Source organism: Phoxinus phoxinus (genome assembly GCF_949152265.1).
Source record: "Phoxinus phoxinus genome assembly, chromosome: 7".
Classification (NCBI taxonomy): domain Eukaryota; kingdom Metazoa; phylum Chordata; class Actinopteri; order Cypriniformes; family Leuciscidae; genus Phoxinus; species Phoxinus phoxinus.
In genome coordinates, this window is record NC_136882.1 from 26,128,759 (window position 1) to 26,147,793 (window position 19,035).

Here is a 19,035-nt window from a genome sequence, read left to right on the forward strand (position 1 = left end):
ATTTAATTCGTTTTAATTATTAGATTTTTTTTGTTGATGTATTATTTCTTTGACATTCATATTTTTAAGTTATTAATACTATTAAGTATTAATATAAATAAGTCAATAGACCGGTTTTTGTTGTCATATGACAAGAACGCAAAGAAAATACCAAGGTCAGTAAAATAAAATAATTTAAAATTAGAATTGGAATAAAAAAAATAAAAAAATAAAAAGCACATATTGCTGAGGTCAAATAGTAAGTAACTCTTTATATTTCTGACTATATAAATAATATAAAAAATATATACATTTATATTCTTTCCATTGTAGTCTACTAACGTTACCCAACAGTCGTACTGCTATTTTGAAATAAATTCTCAATGGAATCCATCACTTCCGGACTGGAACTCTCCTTTTTTACAGAATTGACTAAAGACAAGTAAACAACTGGTCCAAAATAATTGATCTATGCTTTGACACAATACCGGCTGTTTAACATATTGTTGAATGCAGTTGTCTTATGATAAATAGCCCGATAATTGACAAAGATGTTTGGACTGGAGCTGTCAACTGGTGAGTAGAATGTATACTATTTTCTTGCAAATTTAAAGAGCAGCAATTTGTGTTTGTTCACTTTCTGTGCTCTAATTAAACTAAACATGATCAAATTAACCTTATATATGAATATAATAATTGGTATCAATATATATTTTGATATAACTCATACTACTAATAATTTCACACACTTATCTATGCCATATCATTGGGTGCCCGTTTTTACTATACACTTAACAGAATGTCACAAGTATAAACTCACACACAGCCATTAATTGAAATAACCTAGCATTAATAAATAATTTGATTCTGATTATCCGTGACATTTTGCATGTTTTATTGCAGGTGTGGATGATGTGGTCAAAAAAATTGAAAAGCTCCCCACAGACTTGTTTGCAGAAACGGTAAGATTGTGTGTGTGGTCATGTACAATGGGAAGAACAACAATGTGCTTGAAAAATTTGCAACACTTCACAGTTTATATTTACATATTATCATCAAGTTATGTACTGGATGTGGTATTATTAAATGTTAATTCAGACGGCTAATCTGACACTAGTCTTTTCATTTTCCAGCTCCAGGTGATCCTTGTTCATCTTCAGGATCAGAGCACAGCAGTAGATTTGATTGAAAACTGTGATGTAAGCTCACAAAATTTACAGGGATGTAATTATATTGTAAATTGAGCATGCATGTACTTGCTTTTATGTCTTTGAAATGCTTTTATTTCCCTAACTCAGAAATTTCAAAGAGCCGGGATAAACCTGGATCAGAAAGCTGTTCAAGATATTATAAGACTGATGTCATACTATTTTAGGTACAGTATTATCTTTCAAAGGACAAAATGTCATTGATGTAAACGTTTCGGAAGTAAAATGGGCTTATTTCAAACCCTGTGTATACACATTTCTGGAACATTGATTTTGCCTGTTTGATTGGTGTTGGCTGCGATTCAATTTATGATAAATATTTATTAAAACAGGTTAGCTGCAAAGAGCAATCTCAGTGCAGATGTCTTGGTCAGTAAATTGACTGAATGCAGCAGTAAATGGTCCAAAGCAAAGCTACAGTTGGTGCACCAGCTTTGGACTGAGCATGGTGCTCTTCTACATGCACAGCAGGAGGTCCTGACAATGGCTAGTATTGGACAGGTGTGTCACATGATTCTTGTTTTCAGTGTCGCTATTGGTCAGCCGCTATTCTCTCTCAGGTTGTTGATATCAAAGCTTCTTCACTCTTAGCTTGTAGATATCCAGTGGAAGCTTGGAATGGCAGTGAGCTCAGATACCTGCCGATCCCTCAACTCTTCGTTCATCTCGGTTCTAATGAAAATTGCGGACACGTCAGGGGAGGTATCATATAAATCCTTTGAGATGACAGTACAGCAGTTCCAGGTATGGAATTATGCATTTTCCTATTTTCATTTTAAACCATCTAAAGTGTCTAAACTTTCTGAAATTCATAATTATCTTGTTTTTGGCCCTCAGAACTTCCACAGGCAGTTCAAGGAAATGGCCTCCGTTTTAGAGACTGTCTAATATTTTTCTGCATGTGATTTTTGCAGCAGTGATTCTGAACCATTCTGTCTTTGACTAAATATTTACATTTAAGTACAGTTAATATTTTTGCACTGATCTTTTTTCTTTTCATTCCTTTAATACTGTCAGCACTGAATAAAGACACATGTCCTATAGTGTTAGATCCCTCATGGATCAACATAAATTTCCAATCGTCAATAATTTTGATCTTCATAATTGTCTAAAGTGCCTTTAAGAACATTAATTACTTGTTTTTCCCCTTTCAAATAATGCTTATGAGTTGATGTTCAAGAACATGAATTTCTCCTAATATTTTGCAATAAAATTATTCACTGAACCACTATTCTGTTTCGTTTATAGTTAAAAAAATAATAATTGCACCTTCTTAACATCACAATCCTTTACAATGCTTAACATCACAATGCTTAACAGTAAGGATGGTGTTGGATTCGGTTTAGGAAAAAATTTGGTGGGATGACCTGTTATTTTGAATAGACTTATCAATTTTTGTCAGCTTCGTTGTCTTCTTGACAGTGGAACTGATCTGCTGTTTTGTCTTGGCTGAAAGATTACAGATGAAATATGTGTGAATGTGACCTTGCAGCACAGCAGACAGAGAAATAATTGAATACTTTCTGAAAGTCTGAAACCTGTGCCTAGAGATGGCAACTTTTACAGACTATATTACAGGCTATATGTGATGATAGGCTACAGTTGGTCTCTGATGGTCTCTCATATTCATCTGGAAGTGCTGCTATTTGTCTAGCATCTTGTTTTAAGCTGGGCACTTGGTCAGGACTCGATGGTAGCAATAGTAACATGAGAACTTTTAAAAATGTGTTTTCAATTTATTTTATTAACCAGCTAATACTTTTATGAAACAAAATACAAATTATGCAAATTATTATGCAGGTCCTCAGTTGGCCTTGAACTGATTCCAATCATCATCATATCTCACTGTGTTAGACAAGCAATGCGTTGTTTACTGATGCAAAGGCGAGACAACCTACCTGTCACTCACATGCAGGGGCGTAGAATTTAGTATAGGGACGCTAGGGACGTGTCCCTACCAATATCCAGTGACACTGATATATCCCTAGCAATAATTTCAATCAAACCTTAAAATATATGTCCCCGTCCCCACCAATTTCAAAATCAAACCTATGCCACTGCTCACATGAGATTGCAGCAAAAGCAAACCACAATGATCCAATCAATTCCCGATGGACAAAATCAAGTCCTCTCCTACGTTTGTTCTTGTTCGAGAAGCTTTTTCACCAGGTAATACGTCACACTAGGGAAGAAAATACTTTCACGACTTCTGTTTATTGCCCTCTTTCTTTCTTTTTTGTGAGCAATCACATTACATTTACGGGTCAAGAATAATTTTCACATTAACTAAGAGCGGATGATGGCAGCATCCAGATTGTATACTTCTGAATAGCATAATAGTATACTACTTTTACGATTTCTACCGTATTCTGTACTATTCCTAGTGTATAGCTTACTATTAAAGAAATGGCAAGAAAGGTATGGAAACATACTATTTCGAATTCACCCACTGTCTGAAATGAAGGGTAGACAGTTTACTCTCTATACTACATAGTGTGCAGCAGTATGTATGTTAGTATTTGATTCCGAAATATGACCACAGTAACCTATATCATAAGAAAATAAAATGATAGCTTCTAGAGACAGCAGAGGGCGCTCTTGAGTATATTGATTAATTTTTGTGCAAAAGTACAGTTTCATGTTTCAAACCTGTCAGTAGCCTATACTTATGTAATCCAATTCACTATACTGGCAAAATAATAATTTAATACTATTAACAAATATTGCTCGAATGAAACTTCCCTTGCATAGGATAGCCTACCATTGATTCACATTGAATTATACAAGTATGCTCACCTTAAACACACTGAGCCTCACCCTGTATTTACTAGAAATGTGAAGAATGCTTCATCCACAGTAAAATCTTTTGACCCAACTTCATTCCGTGTTCATTGGCCCAGAAAAAAAAAGTTTTTTGAGTTTAGTATTTTTTTAGATGTCATCACATTGTTTAGAGTATAAGAAACAAATGGTAAAAATAAAATAAAATAAAAAACACATTTTAGAAAACTGATATTTTGTTCATAGGTTATGCTATGTCCTCTTTAGTGGACATCAGAACTCAGTTCTTTTTTTTTTAAATGACATGAAATTACACGTAGGCTATACAAAAACAATGGGATTTCTTTTTAATTTATTTAAAATTTTGGGGTTTCAGGATTTTTTTTAACCAAAATTTGTATAAAGATTATTCTCAACTATGTTATGAAAGATATAACGGAATTAATTCATACACCATTTTACTTTATGCAATATGTGGGTAAAATGGCCATACATGTGTAGTGCCATTCAATACAATGTATCTATATACACTCACTGTATCTAATTTCCAAATTAATTTGTTATTGGGGACACGTAATGAAAAAAGAATTAAGTGTAATAATGGGAGTAATAATTGCTAATATCTAATGTTTCATTAGGACAAATAGTTGTATAGGCCTATATCAATATTCACAATTGGGGCGCGTTTTCACAAAATGTCAGCCCCTGCCCCCTGGGCAATTATTTGTAGCCAATAAAGAAGTTGACTAGCAAAAATATTAAATATTCAGATGGAGTAATACAACGTTAAACTATTTCGATATCCCAAGCATTAATAAAGTTCACTTGCTTTCCTCAGTCAGGCCAGTGCCGTGTGTTTCCTGAAGACGCAGGGGAGCCAGAGATCCACACACACACACACGCGCGTTCAAGTGAACGCCTCTCATATGGCTGCTGCGGCCACTCCTCCTGGAACCACAGCACTCTCTGTTCTCCAACGCCGTTAAATGACACAAAAACGACTAAAAAGTGATGTGCAGCGACTTTAAAGGACTCCAGCTGATCTGCAACTTCACACATGAGGCGTTTGTCCGCGGCGACGTCCACAATCTGAGGCGTCGGGACTCGAGAAATCTGCAGGAATAAGACGCGCAGTCCTTCAAGCAGTTGTGTATTATTGATACACTGAGGCAAATCGTTGAACTTTATATATGGATTTTTTCGCTTTGAGTGGAGGTTTTTATTTTTAAACAGTGATATGACCTTGGAATAAAAGCCTCGGTGCATCTTAAAAGCCAGTATTGTTGTAGCTTAAGCTCTTCAGGACACACGATCCTCACGCACTTTTGCCTAAAGCGTGAGTGATCCATATACCATAAACGCGCCAGGGGATGTTTCCAGCTGCTTTCACATAGCCTACTGACCGGTGCATGTATTTTTTTTTAGGCAATTAGTGGTATAAAGACAGAGTTGTTGCACAAAGCAACTAAAGTCTTTGTCCCGGAGCCATTGGAGAGATGGAGGGACATGGTGGCAAAGGGAATAATAATAATGACAGTAATCAAAAGGCAGAGAAGAGGTTTGCGCTGTGTTACATGGGCTGGTCGTCTCTGGACAGGCGAACCACGCTGCCCATGCTCCCGTGGCTGGTGGCGGAGATTCGGAGGAAAAGTGAGAAGAACGAGCCCGGTCCCGCACAGGCCAGAGAAGTTCAGCTGAATCTCTCGCCCTCTCTGATCCGCTGCGTGCCCGCAAACAGCAGCAACCCGTCCGTGTTCATATTCGAACACAAAGCACAGTTTATATCCAGGTTTATCCACAATAGTCATGACCTGTCTTACTTTGCCTACCTTATCAGAAGTCAACCAGAGAACCCAGAGTCTGAGATGGCATGCCATGTGTTCAAAGCATGCGATCCGAATCAGGTATGTTTGGCCACTGATTTAGCTGTTAAGTGTCTTGTTTGTTTAATGTGTTGCTCAAGGGCACAGTGCTTATGAATCAACACTTTCTGGGGTTCGGATTAGAGGTTAATAGACTGGTTATCGGTTCTTTATATGAATAAATGGCATAATTTGACCATTATTTTATTTATTTATTCCAATATTAACTGAAATGGTTATATATTCTTAAATATCGGGACTATTGTTAAATTACCTACTTTTTAATACAGATATTCAGTTAACTCTTTCAGGGGATTTTTAACTTTTCAACTTAAATGGTTAGGCCTATATATTTTTTAAATATCAGGTCTATTGGTAAATGACCTAATTTTGTTAATAATAATTATATATATATATATATATATATATATATGTATTGTATGTCTGTGTATATAGAGTGCTGGTCAGAATTGTTTGCCCCCTTGGTAAATATGACCAAATCTGAATTATTAATCCTTTTGATATTTTATTTTTAAAATGAGCAAATATCTAAGCTTTCATTGAAGTAAAATAATTGAAAGTGGGGGGAAAATCATTATGCATTATCATTATCACATTATGAAATATATGTTTTTCTCCAAAACACGTTGGGAACAACAATTATTTGCCCCTTTTTATTATAATTTTTTTGCGACCTCTTTTTTCCATAACAGCTCTGAGTCTTCTCCTATACTGCCTGATAAGTTTGGAGAACAACTGACAAGAGATCAGAAACCATTCCTATACAGAATATCCAGATCCTTCAGATTCCCAGATCCATGTTGGCGCTTCTTCTTCTTCCATATTGCCTTTAGGCCCACAACATTGAAGATACAGCAGACTATTTCATTTAACACATGGGGTACTTTTTTATCCCTAGAGGTCCTGGACATCTTGACAGTGACATGGCATCATGGATTCGATCAAATACCAACAGATAAAAAAATAAAAACTTGACAACCTCTGCTAGAAATCTTATAACATGCCATGTTAGGATCTTCCAACAGGACAGTGACCCAAAAAACAAACATCAAAATCAAAACAAAAGGGTCACTGACCACAAAACCAAGCATCTGCAATGGCCATCCCAGTCCCCAGACCTGAACCCTAAGATGAGTGGGCTGAACTGAAGAGAAGAAGTGCCAACATGGAGTTGTATGGAGGAATGGTTTCTGATCTCTTGTCAGGTGTTCTCCAAACTCATCAGGCATTATAGGAGAAGACTCAGAGCTGTTATCTTGGAAAAAGGAGGTTGCAAAAAGTATTTCATAAAAGGGGGCAAATAATTGTTCCCAATGTGTTTTGGAGAAAAATTAATCATGCTAAACTTTTACACAGGGACAATGCGCCCTGACGTTTAGTCTCCTGTATGATTGACAGGTCTTTGTCAGTTGGATAAATGCCAGTATGTAGGGCACCGTTGCACCAGAGGAATTAGATTTACAGAGCATCATGTAAAGGCGGGTCAGATCTCTCCTGGCACACGAGGTGGAAGGATTAATCAGATCAGACAGTACACACTTAGAACATTGAAATACCCCCACCCGCTCCTCTGCTCTCTGTCATGATGCCTTGAAACAACAACAATAGCCATGATGCACTGCAGTTACATCTGAGTACTCTGTTCCATCGTATTGATTTGTAATTAGTTGTAATGCGACCCTAATGTTATTCTGCTGCTGAGATATATTTGAGAAGCCTGTTCAATGTGCTTTGTTGTTTTTGATGAAAGATGAATTTGCACATATGTGTGTATATTCAGTGATTCGCTATGGTATATCTCTTTGTTTCTCTGTGGATTTTATTTGAAAATAAATATTTTTTATTTGCACGTGCCACATTATGTATGCTATTTATACTATTGTTGTATATATTCTCAAAGGTAAAAGTACTCAGAAGTGAATGTGAGGAAGGGAAAGTTTCTCTTCATGGTGTCGGTCCTCTTGTGTGTGCATGTTGAGCTCCAGAGGCAACATGCATACATCACCATCATGTGTTATGCAATAAACACGTATCTAGATATCAACACGTGCTAGATAGTCCATGAGGAATGTGTCTTTGCTCACATTTTAAGATGGCTGCTGGCTCATTTCGAAGTGCTACCGTGCACCATAGTCCCTCCAGTTTTCTGAGAGCGACTCAGCTGCCATTTCGGCATATAAATATCTCCTAGTCTGAATGCAGCCAGATCAATCCTTTCCAGTTGCCTGTGGAGTGACATAGTTCAACGTTTAAGGCTGTGGGGGAACCCACTGGTCCCTTATTTATAACTCCACCTTCAGCATAGAATAGCCCACCCAGTGTAAGGGCAACAAAGTAAGGTTATGCTTCTATTCATAATGATATACTATGTGCACTCAGATGCCTGGCCTCATTATACTGATAGAAATGAAAGGAAAGCTTTATCTGTGATTAAGCTGTAGTGTGTTTATGCTGTGGGCAAGAAAAAATGCCTGGGGTCCTTCTGGTGCATTTTTAAAAATTGTTTATGCAGTTTAAGACTAGGCTATTTATTTTGAGGTTTGGAGCGGTTATCAAAGAAGCGAAAGCAATGTTGCACAGGATATAATAACCCACTTAGACCTCCGAGTTAGAGTTTTGGAATATGGGACAGTGTCCTGTTTTACCCAGCGGCTCTGAATACCTTGTAGTTGGTCGGTCTTCCTGGTACCCATGACTCATGTCAAGCCAATCTGCGTCCTGTACAAGAAGTGACCAGTGACATGAGTGTCCTGTTCTAGTGCATTGTGTTTTGTATACTGTAGAGAAAGCAAAGGTATACCTATGAATAATCAATATTTTAACGTGGATTTTTTAAGTAAGGAATTTTCAGACGGGGGTTCGCAAAAAAATTGAGAGAAATAAAAGGATTTTGTGCAGTATATTTTTAGGGCTGTCAAGGTTCATTTGTGTACTTTGAACATTTAAAAAAATTTTTATTTATTTTTTAGTATTTCTTTAAAATTCTGATTCATAATCTTTCAGTGCTCTTTTCTCTGTGTTCACTGTTAGTTTTATGTGGGTTGACTCTGGTAATTTTCTGAGAAGCCTCCAGTGCTGTTGCATTTTATTTTATATCTTAGTCTTTAAACCGCGTTCTAAAGCATTTTTAAACATGAGGTCATGGCAGCACATTGATGACATTTTGCAAATTCTTTAAATCTCGAGATATTTAGGTCATGTGCACTAATCAGTCTTTGTATTTTGTCGATTTTAATGAAAAGCAGGAATTTCTCATCACAGTTTCTTTGCGTTTAAACTACTTTTCATCTCACATGCATAAATCAAAGAGGTTTATATTCCTCATCTGGTATTAAGCCTCTGTGTCATACTACATATATGTAAAGCACCTAAAATGTAAGAATGCCATTGCATTTGGTTACAGAAAATAAAACCAAGTGACATTTATTTATAAACATCAAAATGCTTCACAAAAGCATTGTGTTTTGAATGATAAAAGAATATTCTGTTCAAAATGACGACAATGTATGTTGTTGGACTCTTTCTGGTTGTAAAACAAACATGCTCATAGTTAATGTGATGCACTACACACACGTGGTTACTCTTGCTAGTGAACTTTACTTGAGAAGAACTGATGTCATATATTCACTAAATGCCTCTGACACCAGTTGATGAAAAGGCAAATAAACAAAGGAAAGTGAACTTAGTTGTGATAAAAATGTTTTAAAAAAGTGTAATCTAATGGAATGGCAAGAATTTTTCAATTTGAATCACATTCTATTTGAACACTAAATATAACGTATAATAAACTGTTTTTTTTTGTAATTCATACCCTCCTACTTTCATCCTTACATGTTTGTTTCAGTGCAAATAATTGATTAGACTAAAGGGGGTCTAGCATCATCTTGCAATTGAATAATTCAGACCATTTAAGGGGTTTAAACACTGTCACTGATGCCTGGTGAGGTCATAGCAGTTTAGGTGAATGTTTTTGTTGCGCTTTTTCTTGTACGCTGGGTATGTGACCTCAAAACAGCATTAGTGTGCATTGCCTTTTCACTATCAGATGTAAAAATCTGTTTTTGCAGATTATTCAGGCTGCTTAAACTAGGTAGTTGCTATGATTATTTTTGGAAATCTGTGAGTGTTCCTAGGAAATAAGCCATGTGTCAGTTAAAAACAAGCAGCCACACCCTTTGTGCTGCTTACACAGGCAGCCCATTGCAGCAGACGATTGCTTGAAGGATTGTTTGCTTTTCCTCCTGATCTCAAGGAACCTTTTCTTTCAGCTGCACGGTGATTTTCCACCAGTTAGCCTTAGGTTTTCAAAGACATGTTTGCATTAAACTGAGCTATATTTACTGTAGTGGACCACAGAGGTCTTAATTGTCTTTATTTTTTACTCCTGACTCGTGAAGTGCCTGCAATAATTGCATAAAATCAATTGCAAAGTAAAGAAAATGTACCCATGTAGAACTTGGTGCTAAATTGTTAGGCTATTCTGGGTGGTTGCCAGGGTGTTGCTATGTGGTTGCCAAAGCATTCTGAGTGGACTTTAATGTGGTTTATAAGGAGTTCTGGATAGTTATGTTCCCAGCCTTAAGTCTCTTTGATATTCTTGTTCTATATATAACTCGGGTCCCTCCTTCAATGTTTTTTTGCACACCAGGAAAACAATTATAAGGCTTATTGCATCAAGTAATAGCACACCAATTCTCAAAAAGCCATATTGTATTGAGTTATGCGCTGAAATTTAATATGGCAGGTTAGGTGTTTGTTGTACCTGATAGCCCGTAAAAAGATGATTTATATTATGGGTGTAGTTATGCCAGTGACATGGTAAAGAAACAAGTCAAGCCTCTAATGTGAAAGTTTTCATGGGTTAGCTTTACAAGGGATAGAACAGTGTGAATAGCCTGCAGTTATGTTTGACTTGCCCTCCATTACTGCCTTGAACAAGTAATCCATGTGACTGTATTTTTATGCAGCAAGCACTCTGTATCCATTACAGGGCTTTAGTTCCTGGAAGATTTGTTTATATCGACAGGATTCTTGTTCACATTAGTGCTTTAAGCTCTATGTGCACTGACTGTGCAACATGCTAATGTGTCTCAGAGCTGGCTGTGTCTAAGGAAATTCCAACCTTCGTTTATACAATGTCTGAAAGAGTTGCAGATTCTTCTTAGAACATAATTTTATCTACTTCTGTTTGTTTTCCCTGAACGTAATTTCAGGGATTTATTGTAAATGTTGAGCCAGCTCAGAATTGAATCTTATACCATTACCAGGCTTATGGTCATCTCAGGCCAGCTAAGCATGCTCTTCCAGCCTAGTCTGAGCTGGCCTAGTGTGTGTTTAAAGTCTGTGGACCTTCATTTCGTTTCACCTCTGTGTCTTGCTGGCATCAGGCCCAATTCTGTCACCAGACTCATTTTGTATTCTCCCAAACAAGATGTGTCTTGCTGATGTAAATCAGTTTTATTTAACGTTGCCATAACCTTTTATACACTTGAGCCTGAGAGACAAGCCAGAACATTTCTAAGCCAAGCAAAGGCACGAGATCACGGGCTTAATATACTTTGAGGTATATCTGACATTTGCAACCAGTTAATACCAGTTTTAAACCCAAAAGCATGAATGCAGATTTGAGTATGGATGGTAGGGACTTAGTTTCTTTCGTTCGCAGCTGTGACTAAATGTAATAAAGCTACGGTATATAATTAATGTCATGTTTTCATTTGTAAAATTAAATACTTTGTTTCCTGTAATAAGTGAAATTTAAGCGTTACCAGGGTAACACTTTTGCATGGCTTGTGACTGTGCATGAGTTGTTTTACAGGAATTATGCAAATGCTGCTTGTGTTCAAAACCCAAGCCGCTATAAATCAGTTTCTTTATTGTCCCGTGCTTTTCTGTGAGGAGCCTAATCAAACAGCCAATTCAAATCTCAAGGTTTCCAAAATTGGTGCTTCAGCAAAATTTAGGGTTAGGATTCACTAAACATTCTTAAGAATGTAGTTCTACTCAACTTTATGAGTAATGTTTTTTTTTTGTGTGTGCAAAATATTCTTAAGAATGTTTCAAACTTTTTTCCTCAGGATTGTTCTGGACAAAACATAAGAATTAGAATTCCTGAAAATAAAATCTTAATACCCCCCCCCCCAACATCTCTTTTAAAATGTACTTACTGTAAAATATCTGAGAATGTATATTTTTCAAGAACTGCACAGCACTTCGAATTTGTCTTTCAAATTTTTTTAATTTTGAGAATTTTTGTAAAACCTTGTTGTATATATATATATATTTTTTACATTACATTACATTACAGTTTCTCAGTTGTTTGAAACATGAGTGTTAGATCCTGGAAAATAACATCTTTAATACATAAAGATAAAATAAAGATAAAGTATTTTGTGTGGATATGTATAGTGTTGCTCAACCCATGTTATAATTAAACCTATGCCCTTACGCCTAGTTTCAAAAGATTCCTACCGATGCTCAGGCTTACAAAAACAGAGATCTGTTTTCTTAGCTCCAGGTTTCATTCTAAATGATCGATTGTAGATTCAGATACCAGAGAAAAGTCTGCCTTGGCTTTTGTATTACTGACTCCTAAATGGCTCCTTAGGGGCTGAACCTAGTTAGTTATGCAACCTGCATGTCTCACTGCAAAAGTTTAACGTGACCACTGAGCCTTTTTATTGAAGTTTCGTCCTTGTTTGCCTTTCAGTGTGTTGAGTTAGTATTTTTATGGTTGATCTAATGTCTTACCCTGTTCCCCAGGTGCCTGAGGTTATTAGCAGCATTAGACAGGTGTCCAAGGCTGCACTTAAGGAGGAAAGCAAGCCCAAGCAAGATAGTGACGAGTCTTTCTACAACTCCCAGAAGTTTGAAGTACTTTACTGTGGAAAAGTGACTGTCAACCACAAGACAGCCCCTTCAACTCTAATTGACGACTGCATTGATAAATTCCGCCAACACGAGATTGAACGCAAGCGTCTGCGGCTCCTCAGCGGTCAGCGTAGCTCCACCGAAGCCTTTGTAGAGTTCATCATGGGTGACGACCCTCTAAGCTCCTCCCTTTGCGAAGTTGATGAACCCGAGGCAGAACCCGGCTCGATTGAGGAAGACCTGTCTGAGTTGGCCAATGGGAAACTGGCCTTGACCAGCTCCTCCAGTACAGGCAGCTTGCGAGGGGCCTTTCCTGAGTGCATTTTGGAGGACTCGGGATTTGGGGAGCAGCAGGAGATTCGTACGCGCTGTAATAGCCTCGCGGGCGGCCTGCAGAAAAAGCCCAGAGAGACTGGCAAGGGGTCAACGCGTAGGAGGCATGCTAGCGCGCCCAATAACGTGCAGCCGACTGATGCTGACAGGAATCGCACAATGCTGTTCCAGGTATTACACACAAACTTTAAGTCTGGGATATCATGAACCTTTACAGATGTTTTCAAAAATGAAATTCATCATTTACTCACCCTCATGTTGAAACAAAAAAAGATATTAATGAGTATTTCAACTGTTTCCATACAATGAAAGTTAATGGACAAACCCTCTACATTGCGAGTAAATCACTCACACATGCTACTAAATTTCACGCTCGGTGAATAAATAATGTCTGTATTGTTAGATTTCACTGGATAGAGGTCAAATGCCTGTTAACACAAAGGATGATAACTATAATGTTTTAATAATATTTCTGATTCTATGAGAAGTGGGAAGTCCACACCACAACTATGGTGATTCTATTTCCATTGTGTGAATAGAGGGTTGATGGAGTTCTAAACAAATTTTAACCCAACTGACTTTCATTTTATAAACAAAAAAACACTCAAATATTTTCTCCTGAGCTCTATCCCTCTAAGCTTAAAAACAGGACTACGCATGTAAATGTCTTCTTTTTAAAAGTCAAATTCTTGCTAATTAGCATGCATGATGGTCATGCAGTCACACATTTCCCCTTAAACAGTTTTTAGAGGGAGGTGTCTATGGTCATTTGGTTAAATCACTATGACCTTGGTTGTCAAGTAGGCAAATACAAATACAGCTCTCAGAAAACACTGCGAGCCGAGTTATCAGACATTTATCTTGATATTTGTGTTATTATTCCTACTGCTTTTCAATAAACAAAATATGCTATCAAATGGCTTTTTTTTGGTGCAGGTTGGTCGGTTTGAAGTGAATCTCATCAGCCCTGAAACCAAAACTGTGGTTCTGGAGAAGAATTTTAAGGACATCTCGTCCTGTTCACAGGTCTGTGTGTGAAAGGATTAGGCTTGTTTGGTTTTAGAGATAAGCTCTTTGTACGTCTCATATTTAATGTCACCATATGTTGTCATACAGTGCTATTCAAAACAAGTACCAAGCAACTGACATTTAGGTTTTGTACTAATTTAGAATATTTATATTTTTCTTTGTCTTGTATTGATGTTCTCATAAAAATACCTTTCAAACTGCCATATTTCTAACTGTTGTGTATGTCTTACGATAAAAGTGCATGTTTTGTAATGCTCATCCTTAAAGGGCCTTGAAAAGCGCAGCATTATTAAATGTGTTGACGTAATTTCCACTGAAAGATTAAGACAGGGCGGGACATATAGAGCAGCTCCTCCCCTTTTTTAAAATAGCCAATAGCGATTTGTTCATATCACAGCTCGGTAAAGCCGTTAATCATGTAGAAATAATAGTAAATGTGTGAGCAAGTGACTGATTTTAGCCCAGCTTCAGCGTCTATTTATAATTGCAGATATTTACATTTTTATAATGTAGGGGGCGGGACGCTTTTTAGATTCTAGATAATTTAAATGAGCATTTATGAGCATTTGATTGGACAGAAGATCTGATAAGAAGCTGTAAGTGCAGCAGGATGTCATCAAAATCATTGATCCATATTGGCGGAAGTGAGAGACTGTACATTTTAAAGGCTTATATCTTCTAAATGGGAATTTTGTCATTGTTTTGGAGCACACTATAGCTTAAAATAACAGTAAGGCTAACATATTCATACTAAAAGCCAAAAAACATTTTTTATTAAGTGCTTATTGGTTTCATAAAATCACAGCAACAGAAATATGATAAAGGATACTTTCATTAAATAAAAATTCTATATATTACCAATAATAATACCTACAAGGTGCTGCATTAATATAAAATTCAGTTGATTTGTTATCACACTTTCTTCCAATCAGAATTCAGAGGTAGAATAATTTGTTTTATGAAGTGAATTATTACATGTTGTGTGTCACTGTGACTTGCAGCCCTGTTTGTCTGTTAGTCTTTTATGGATGTAATTTCTTGTGCCCGCAGGGTGTTAAACAGACAGATCACTTTGGCTTTATTTGTCGGGATGTGGAGGAGTCTGGGCCAGCCCAGTATGTGTGTTACGTGTTCCAGTGCGCTAGTGAGTCTCTGGTGAGTCCTGACCTGCTCACAGCACCTGTTGTCACCACACTGATTAATTATTCATCCTAAGGTACAATGGAAACAATGACTCTCCCATGCCTATCTTGTGGACATTACCTTTAGTACGCTGATTTCTCTGCCAACTGAATGCCACCCAGAGGATGAATAGGATTAGACCTGTGTTTTTGCACACGATGTACAGATAAGGTCTCATTGTACAGCTGATATGCAAACATGAAGGTTTTTCCTTGTTTTTGGTCTATATGGATGCTTAGCTTAGCCTGGATCTACCAGACTCTCGTACATTTCATTTGTACAGAGAGTCTGGCCTCTCTCCATTGACAAGCGTTAACTTTCTTGTTGGCGGGTACTCTGTTGAAGTTTAAAACTATTGGATCTGCCCAGAGCCACTCAGGATCTGCCATAACCAATCGCTAACGTTTGGTCATGACGTATGTCATGCGAATGAACCGGCCGTAAACACGTATCCGAATGATCAGAGGATTGTGTTTAGAATAAGTTGTCTGTCAACGAGAGCTGCAGGTTTTGTTCTTCGAATTTAAGAATTCACGGAACAATTACAAATTCTAAATGTATATTTGACACTAAGGACAGTGATAATGTATTCAGTCAACTGTCGAAGCTGGGTCTAATCATTAACAATACGCCGCTGCGCTCAGTTCGGATCTGCCGCAAATAATGTGTAGTGATCAGTGATCGCTCGCATCTTTCTCCACTGCCATTACTGAACTTATATCCTATGTGCAGATTCTCGCACCTTCTCATGCCTAATAAAGAGCTGGTTGTTAAGCAAGCAAGCTTGCACACATCTGTCATAAAATGTGTTTTGTTGTGTACTGTATATGTACTGTATGTGTGTATGTGTGTGTGTATGATTGAGTGTTTAGAGTTGGATTGTACCATAATGTGCTGGAGATGCTGCTAAACTGTTTGATGGTTGATGGCCTCCCTGTTTCTGTTTCAAACCTGCCAGTTTGTAATTATAATGGACACCATTTTTATTCATTACTCCATGAAATTTTTATTTTAAAATCAGTATCTTTATTTTATTTGTATTTTTAATTCGTTATACCTGCCCAGGGACTACAGGTGGAAATTAGCAGTTGCTGCTATAACCTGGCCCAAGACATATTTTCTTGCTTGACAAGTTTAATGTTTATTTGTGCATTGTCCCTGTTTCAAATAAAATAATTTCCATTCCATTTCCATTCCATTCCAACTACAACTCAAACTAACGCACAACATCAACGTCATCGTTCTCAGCCACTCCCTCTGTTCGCTGATTGGACCGGTGAAATTTTGATTTCAGAAAACCAAAGAATACACCACAATCCCAGACCTAGTACTGAAGGAAAAAGTGTAAACATAATTCGTAAGCAGAATATGCTACCACTTACAAATTTTATCTGAGCAAAAGATATACAGTATCTTTCAACTCATTTCATGACCATGACAAACACATGATATGCATCATAAATGAATAACCAGATGTTAAATTTGTGTGGAAAGGTTATCTCATTTCAAAATGACAATCAAATGTATTTATTTTTTTATAAAAAATACATGCTTCATATTTCTGGTTTTAAATCCTCCAGTATGACTGGCCTAAAGACTTTCATTATAAGTATTTTACTGTATAATTATTTTTATTTGTGTAGTCAAAATATATATATTTTTCAAAGTATTTGACAACATTGATCCCATGAGTAGAGCTTAAGTTTGACCAAGCATAATCTTTTAAAGGTGATTTTTCTTTTTTACTTTAATTTGATGTCTACAAATGCTTTTCTTAGGTGGATGAAGTAATGCTCACTCTAAAACAAGCCTTTACCACAGCAGCAGCTATGCAGAGCTCCAAGACCCAAATCAAACTGTGCGAGGATTGTCCAATGCACGACTTGCACAAGCTCTGTGAGAGAATAGAAGGTAAAACCACCAGCTTCCATCAACTCACTCAATGTACTCTCCTCAGTTTTAGCACAATATTCCAGTGTGTGTCTCTCTCAATGTCCCAGGCTTGTATCCTCCCAGGGCGAAACTAGCCATTCAGAAGTACCTGTCCCAACTGAGCGACAACGAACAGGTCAACATATTCGAACGGGTGCAGGTAGGCAAACCAGGAGAAATTGAGCAAACAAATAACTAAATTTCATTCCAATTCTCTATTGTATATTTAGTTTGTTTTCTTGTGCATTAGAAAATGAAGCCAGCATCTGATCACGAAGAAAACGAGCTTGTGATTCTTCACCTCCGACAGTTGTGTGAGACCAAGCAGAAATCTCATGTTCATATTGGAGAGGTCTCGCAGGTAGCAAAAGTACACAACCAACAAAAATGCACCACTTACTTCACCCACCCACACCGCCTTGCAGAGTCATGAAACTGTAACCTCCCTCTAATAGGATAAGACAGGTTGTAAGAGTCATCAGAATAAAGCTAGAGATTAGAACAGAGCACTAGAATGAATGCAGGTGCCGTTATAAACATGTGCAAGACTGTGTTTTCAGAGTAGTTCACCTCTGTTAACATTTCTCTCATCTAGCTTTAAAAGTTGAAATTAAATCAAATAGATCCTCATTTACTGTTATATAATATATATATAAAATGTGTGAATATATACAGACATGCAGCCAATTTTTATAAGGTACCATGGAAACAACGATCCTATCTGCCTACCCTTTGAACTTCGCAGTGAAAACAATGGTTTGCTGAGAAAGTCATAGTTGGCAAGGCTTCCAATGTGCTCAATCTGTGCTTTAAGCTCTTTTGGATACTATGGCAGTGTTGGTTTAGACAAGTGCCGATTTATCCCTGATACCTGGTTGTCTTGCTTCCATCATTTTAAATTCTATTAAGTGAAATGTCACCAAGTGCAGGACATGCATTCCTCAGAAAACTGTCTACTCGTACAGGGCATTCATTCTCACTTATTCGCTCCTTTTTATTCCTTTGTGTCACAGCAGAATACTTCTGGCAGCACTCTGACCTCTGATAACTCCAGTGCGGGCCGCAATAAACTGGACTTGTTGAAGAACAAAGCCCGGAGTTCTTTGACGAGCTCCCTGGAGAACATCTTCTCACGGGTATGTGTGTGTGTGTGTTGTCTTAATGGTCTATGAATGGGGATTGACCCATTTACCCACCCTTGTACTATGAATAATACCTTTGTTTGTGTACAGTACTATAATAACCCAACCATCTGCTGTATTTACTCGCAAAGCAATATCATTGCATAAGGATAAAGACCAGCTAAGCCTGAATACTCCATTAGACGTCTGTGTTCAGTTAAAGGGACAGTTCACTAAAAAATTTACCTTCGGTCATTTACTCACCCTCATGTTGTTCCAGACATGTATGAATTTCTTTCTTTCTTGAAGCTCAAATTAAGATCCTTTTTGGATGGTCACTATCTGCTTTTGTTACATGGAAAAGAGCAGCATTAAAATACTTCAAACTACACATAATCATGTGTATGATTTCACGACTGAAATCATACAGGTTTGTGAAGGATAAGGATAAATGACATGTTGACTACAGGATAATATAATTTGTATTATTCAAAAAGTCTGTGTAGATGTAAATTTTGACATTCAAGTTGCCTAATTTCTTCCCTAGGGAGCTAGCCGTATGCGAATGCGTCTGGGCAGCATGGGAAGCTTTGACCGCGTGAGTATCACACAACACGTGAATACTGTCATTTTAACCCCAGCTCTTGTTCTCTCCCTGCCAAGAATCACATCTCTGTTTTGCCTCTGCCAGTAAGCATGCCTCTGTGGTGTCAGTTT

The 19,035-nt window shown here is 37.3% G+C and overlaps 2 protein-coding genes across 9 annotated transcripts in view; both read left to right on the plus strand.

Moving 5' to 3' along the window:
• The first annotated feature begins 355 nt into the window (after nucleotides 1-355).
• On the plus strand, nucleotides 356-2,417 carry commd6 (COMM domain containing 6). The gene is made up of 7 exons (XM_079619302.1): nucleotides 356-555; nucleotides 883-941; nucleotides 1,113-1,178; nucleotides 1,278-1,354; nucleotides 1,520-1,688; nucleotides 1,779-1,931; nucleotides 2,025-2,417. Exons 1-7 carry the CDS (start codon nucleotides 531-533, stop codon nucleotides 2,073-2,075), a joined length of 600 nt encoding a protein of 199 aa, XP_079475428.1. The 5' UTR covers nucleotides 356-530; the 3' UTR covers nucleotides 2,076-2,417.
• A 508-nt stretch (nucleotides 2,418-2,925) lies between these two features.
• Nucleotides 2,926-19,035, plus strand: part of tbc1d4 (TBC1 domain family, member 4) — a 33,999-nt gene continuing 17,889 nt past the window's right edge. For 3 of the 8 annotated variants that reach the window (XM_079619288.1, XM_079619290.1, XM_079619293.1), the window contains exons 1-9: nucleotides 2,926-5,872; nucleotides 12,614-13,225; nucleotides 13,991-14,080; nucleotides 15,134-15,238; nucleotides 17,044-17,176; nucleotides 17,266-17,357; nucleotides 17,448-17,558; nucleotides 18,211-18,333; nucleotides 18,866-18,916. In XM_079619288.1, coding sequence (XP_079475414.1) covers nucleotides 5,465-5,872; nucleotides 12,614-13,225; nucleotides 13,991-14,080; nucleotides 15,134-15,238; nucleotides 17,044-17,176; nucleotides 17,266-17,357; nucleotides 17,448-17,558; nucleotides 18,211-18,333; nucleotides 18,866-18,916 — 1,725 coding nt within the window. In that variant the 5' untranslated portion in view covers nucleotides 2,926-5,464. The remainder of the gene's footprint in view (nucleotides 5,873-12,613; nucleotides 13,226-13,990; nucleotides 14,081-15,133; nucleotides 15,239-17,043; nucleotides 17,177-17,265; nucleotides 17,358-17,447; nucleotides 17,559-18,210; nucleotides 18,334-18,865; nucleotides 18,917-19,035) is intronic. The other 5 variants (XM_079619291.1, XM_079619292.1, XM_079619295.1 and 2 more) reach the window with 2 other exon arrangements.

Bases quoted from the DNA above. Each gene is read 5' to 3' on its own strand.
- commd6 (XM_079619302.1), top strand. From the start codon at position 531: ATGTTTGGACTGGAGCTGTCAACTG. The intron at 1,179-1,277 runs GTAAGCTCACAA...TCCCTAACTCAG, and splicing joins ATTTGATTGAAAACTGTGAT to AAATTTCAAAGAGCCGGGAT. The intron at 1,355-1,519 runs GTACAGTATTAT...TTATTAAAACAG, and splicing joins CTGATGTCATACTATTTTAG to GTTAGCTGCAAAGAGCAATC.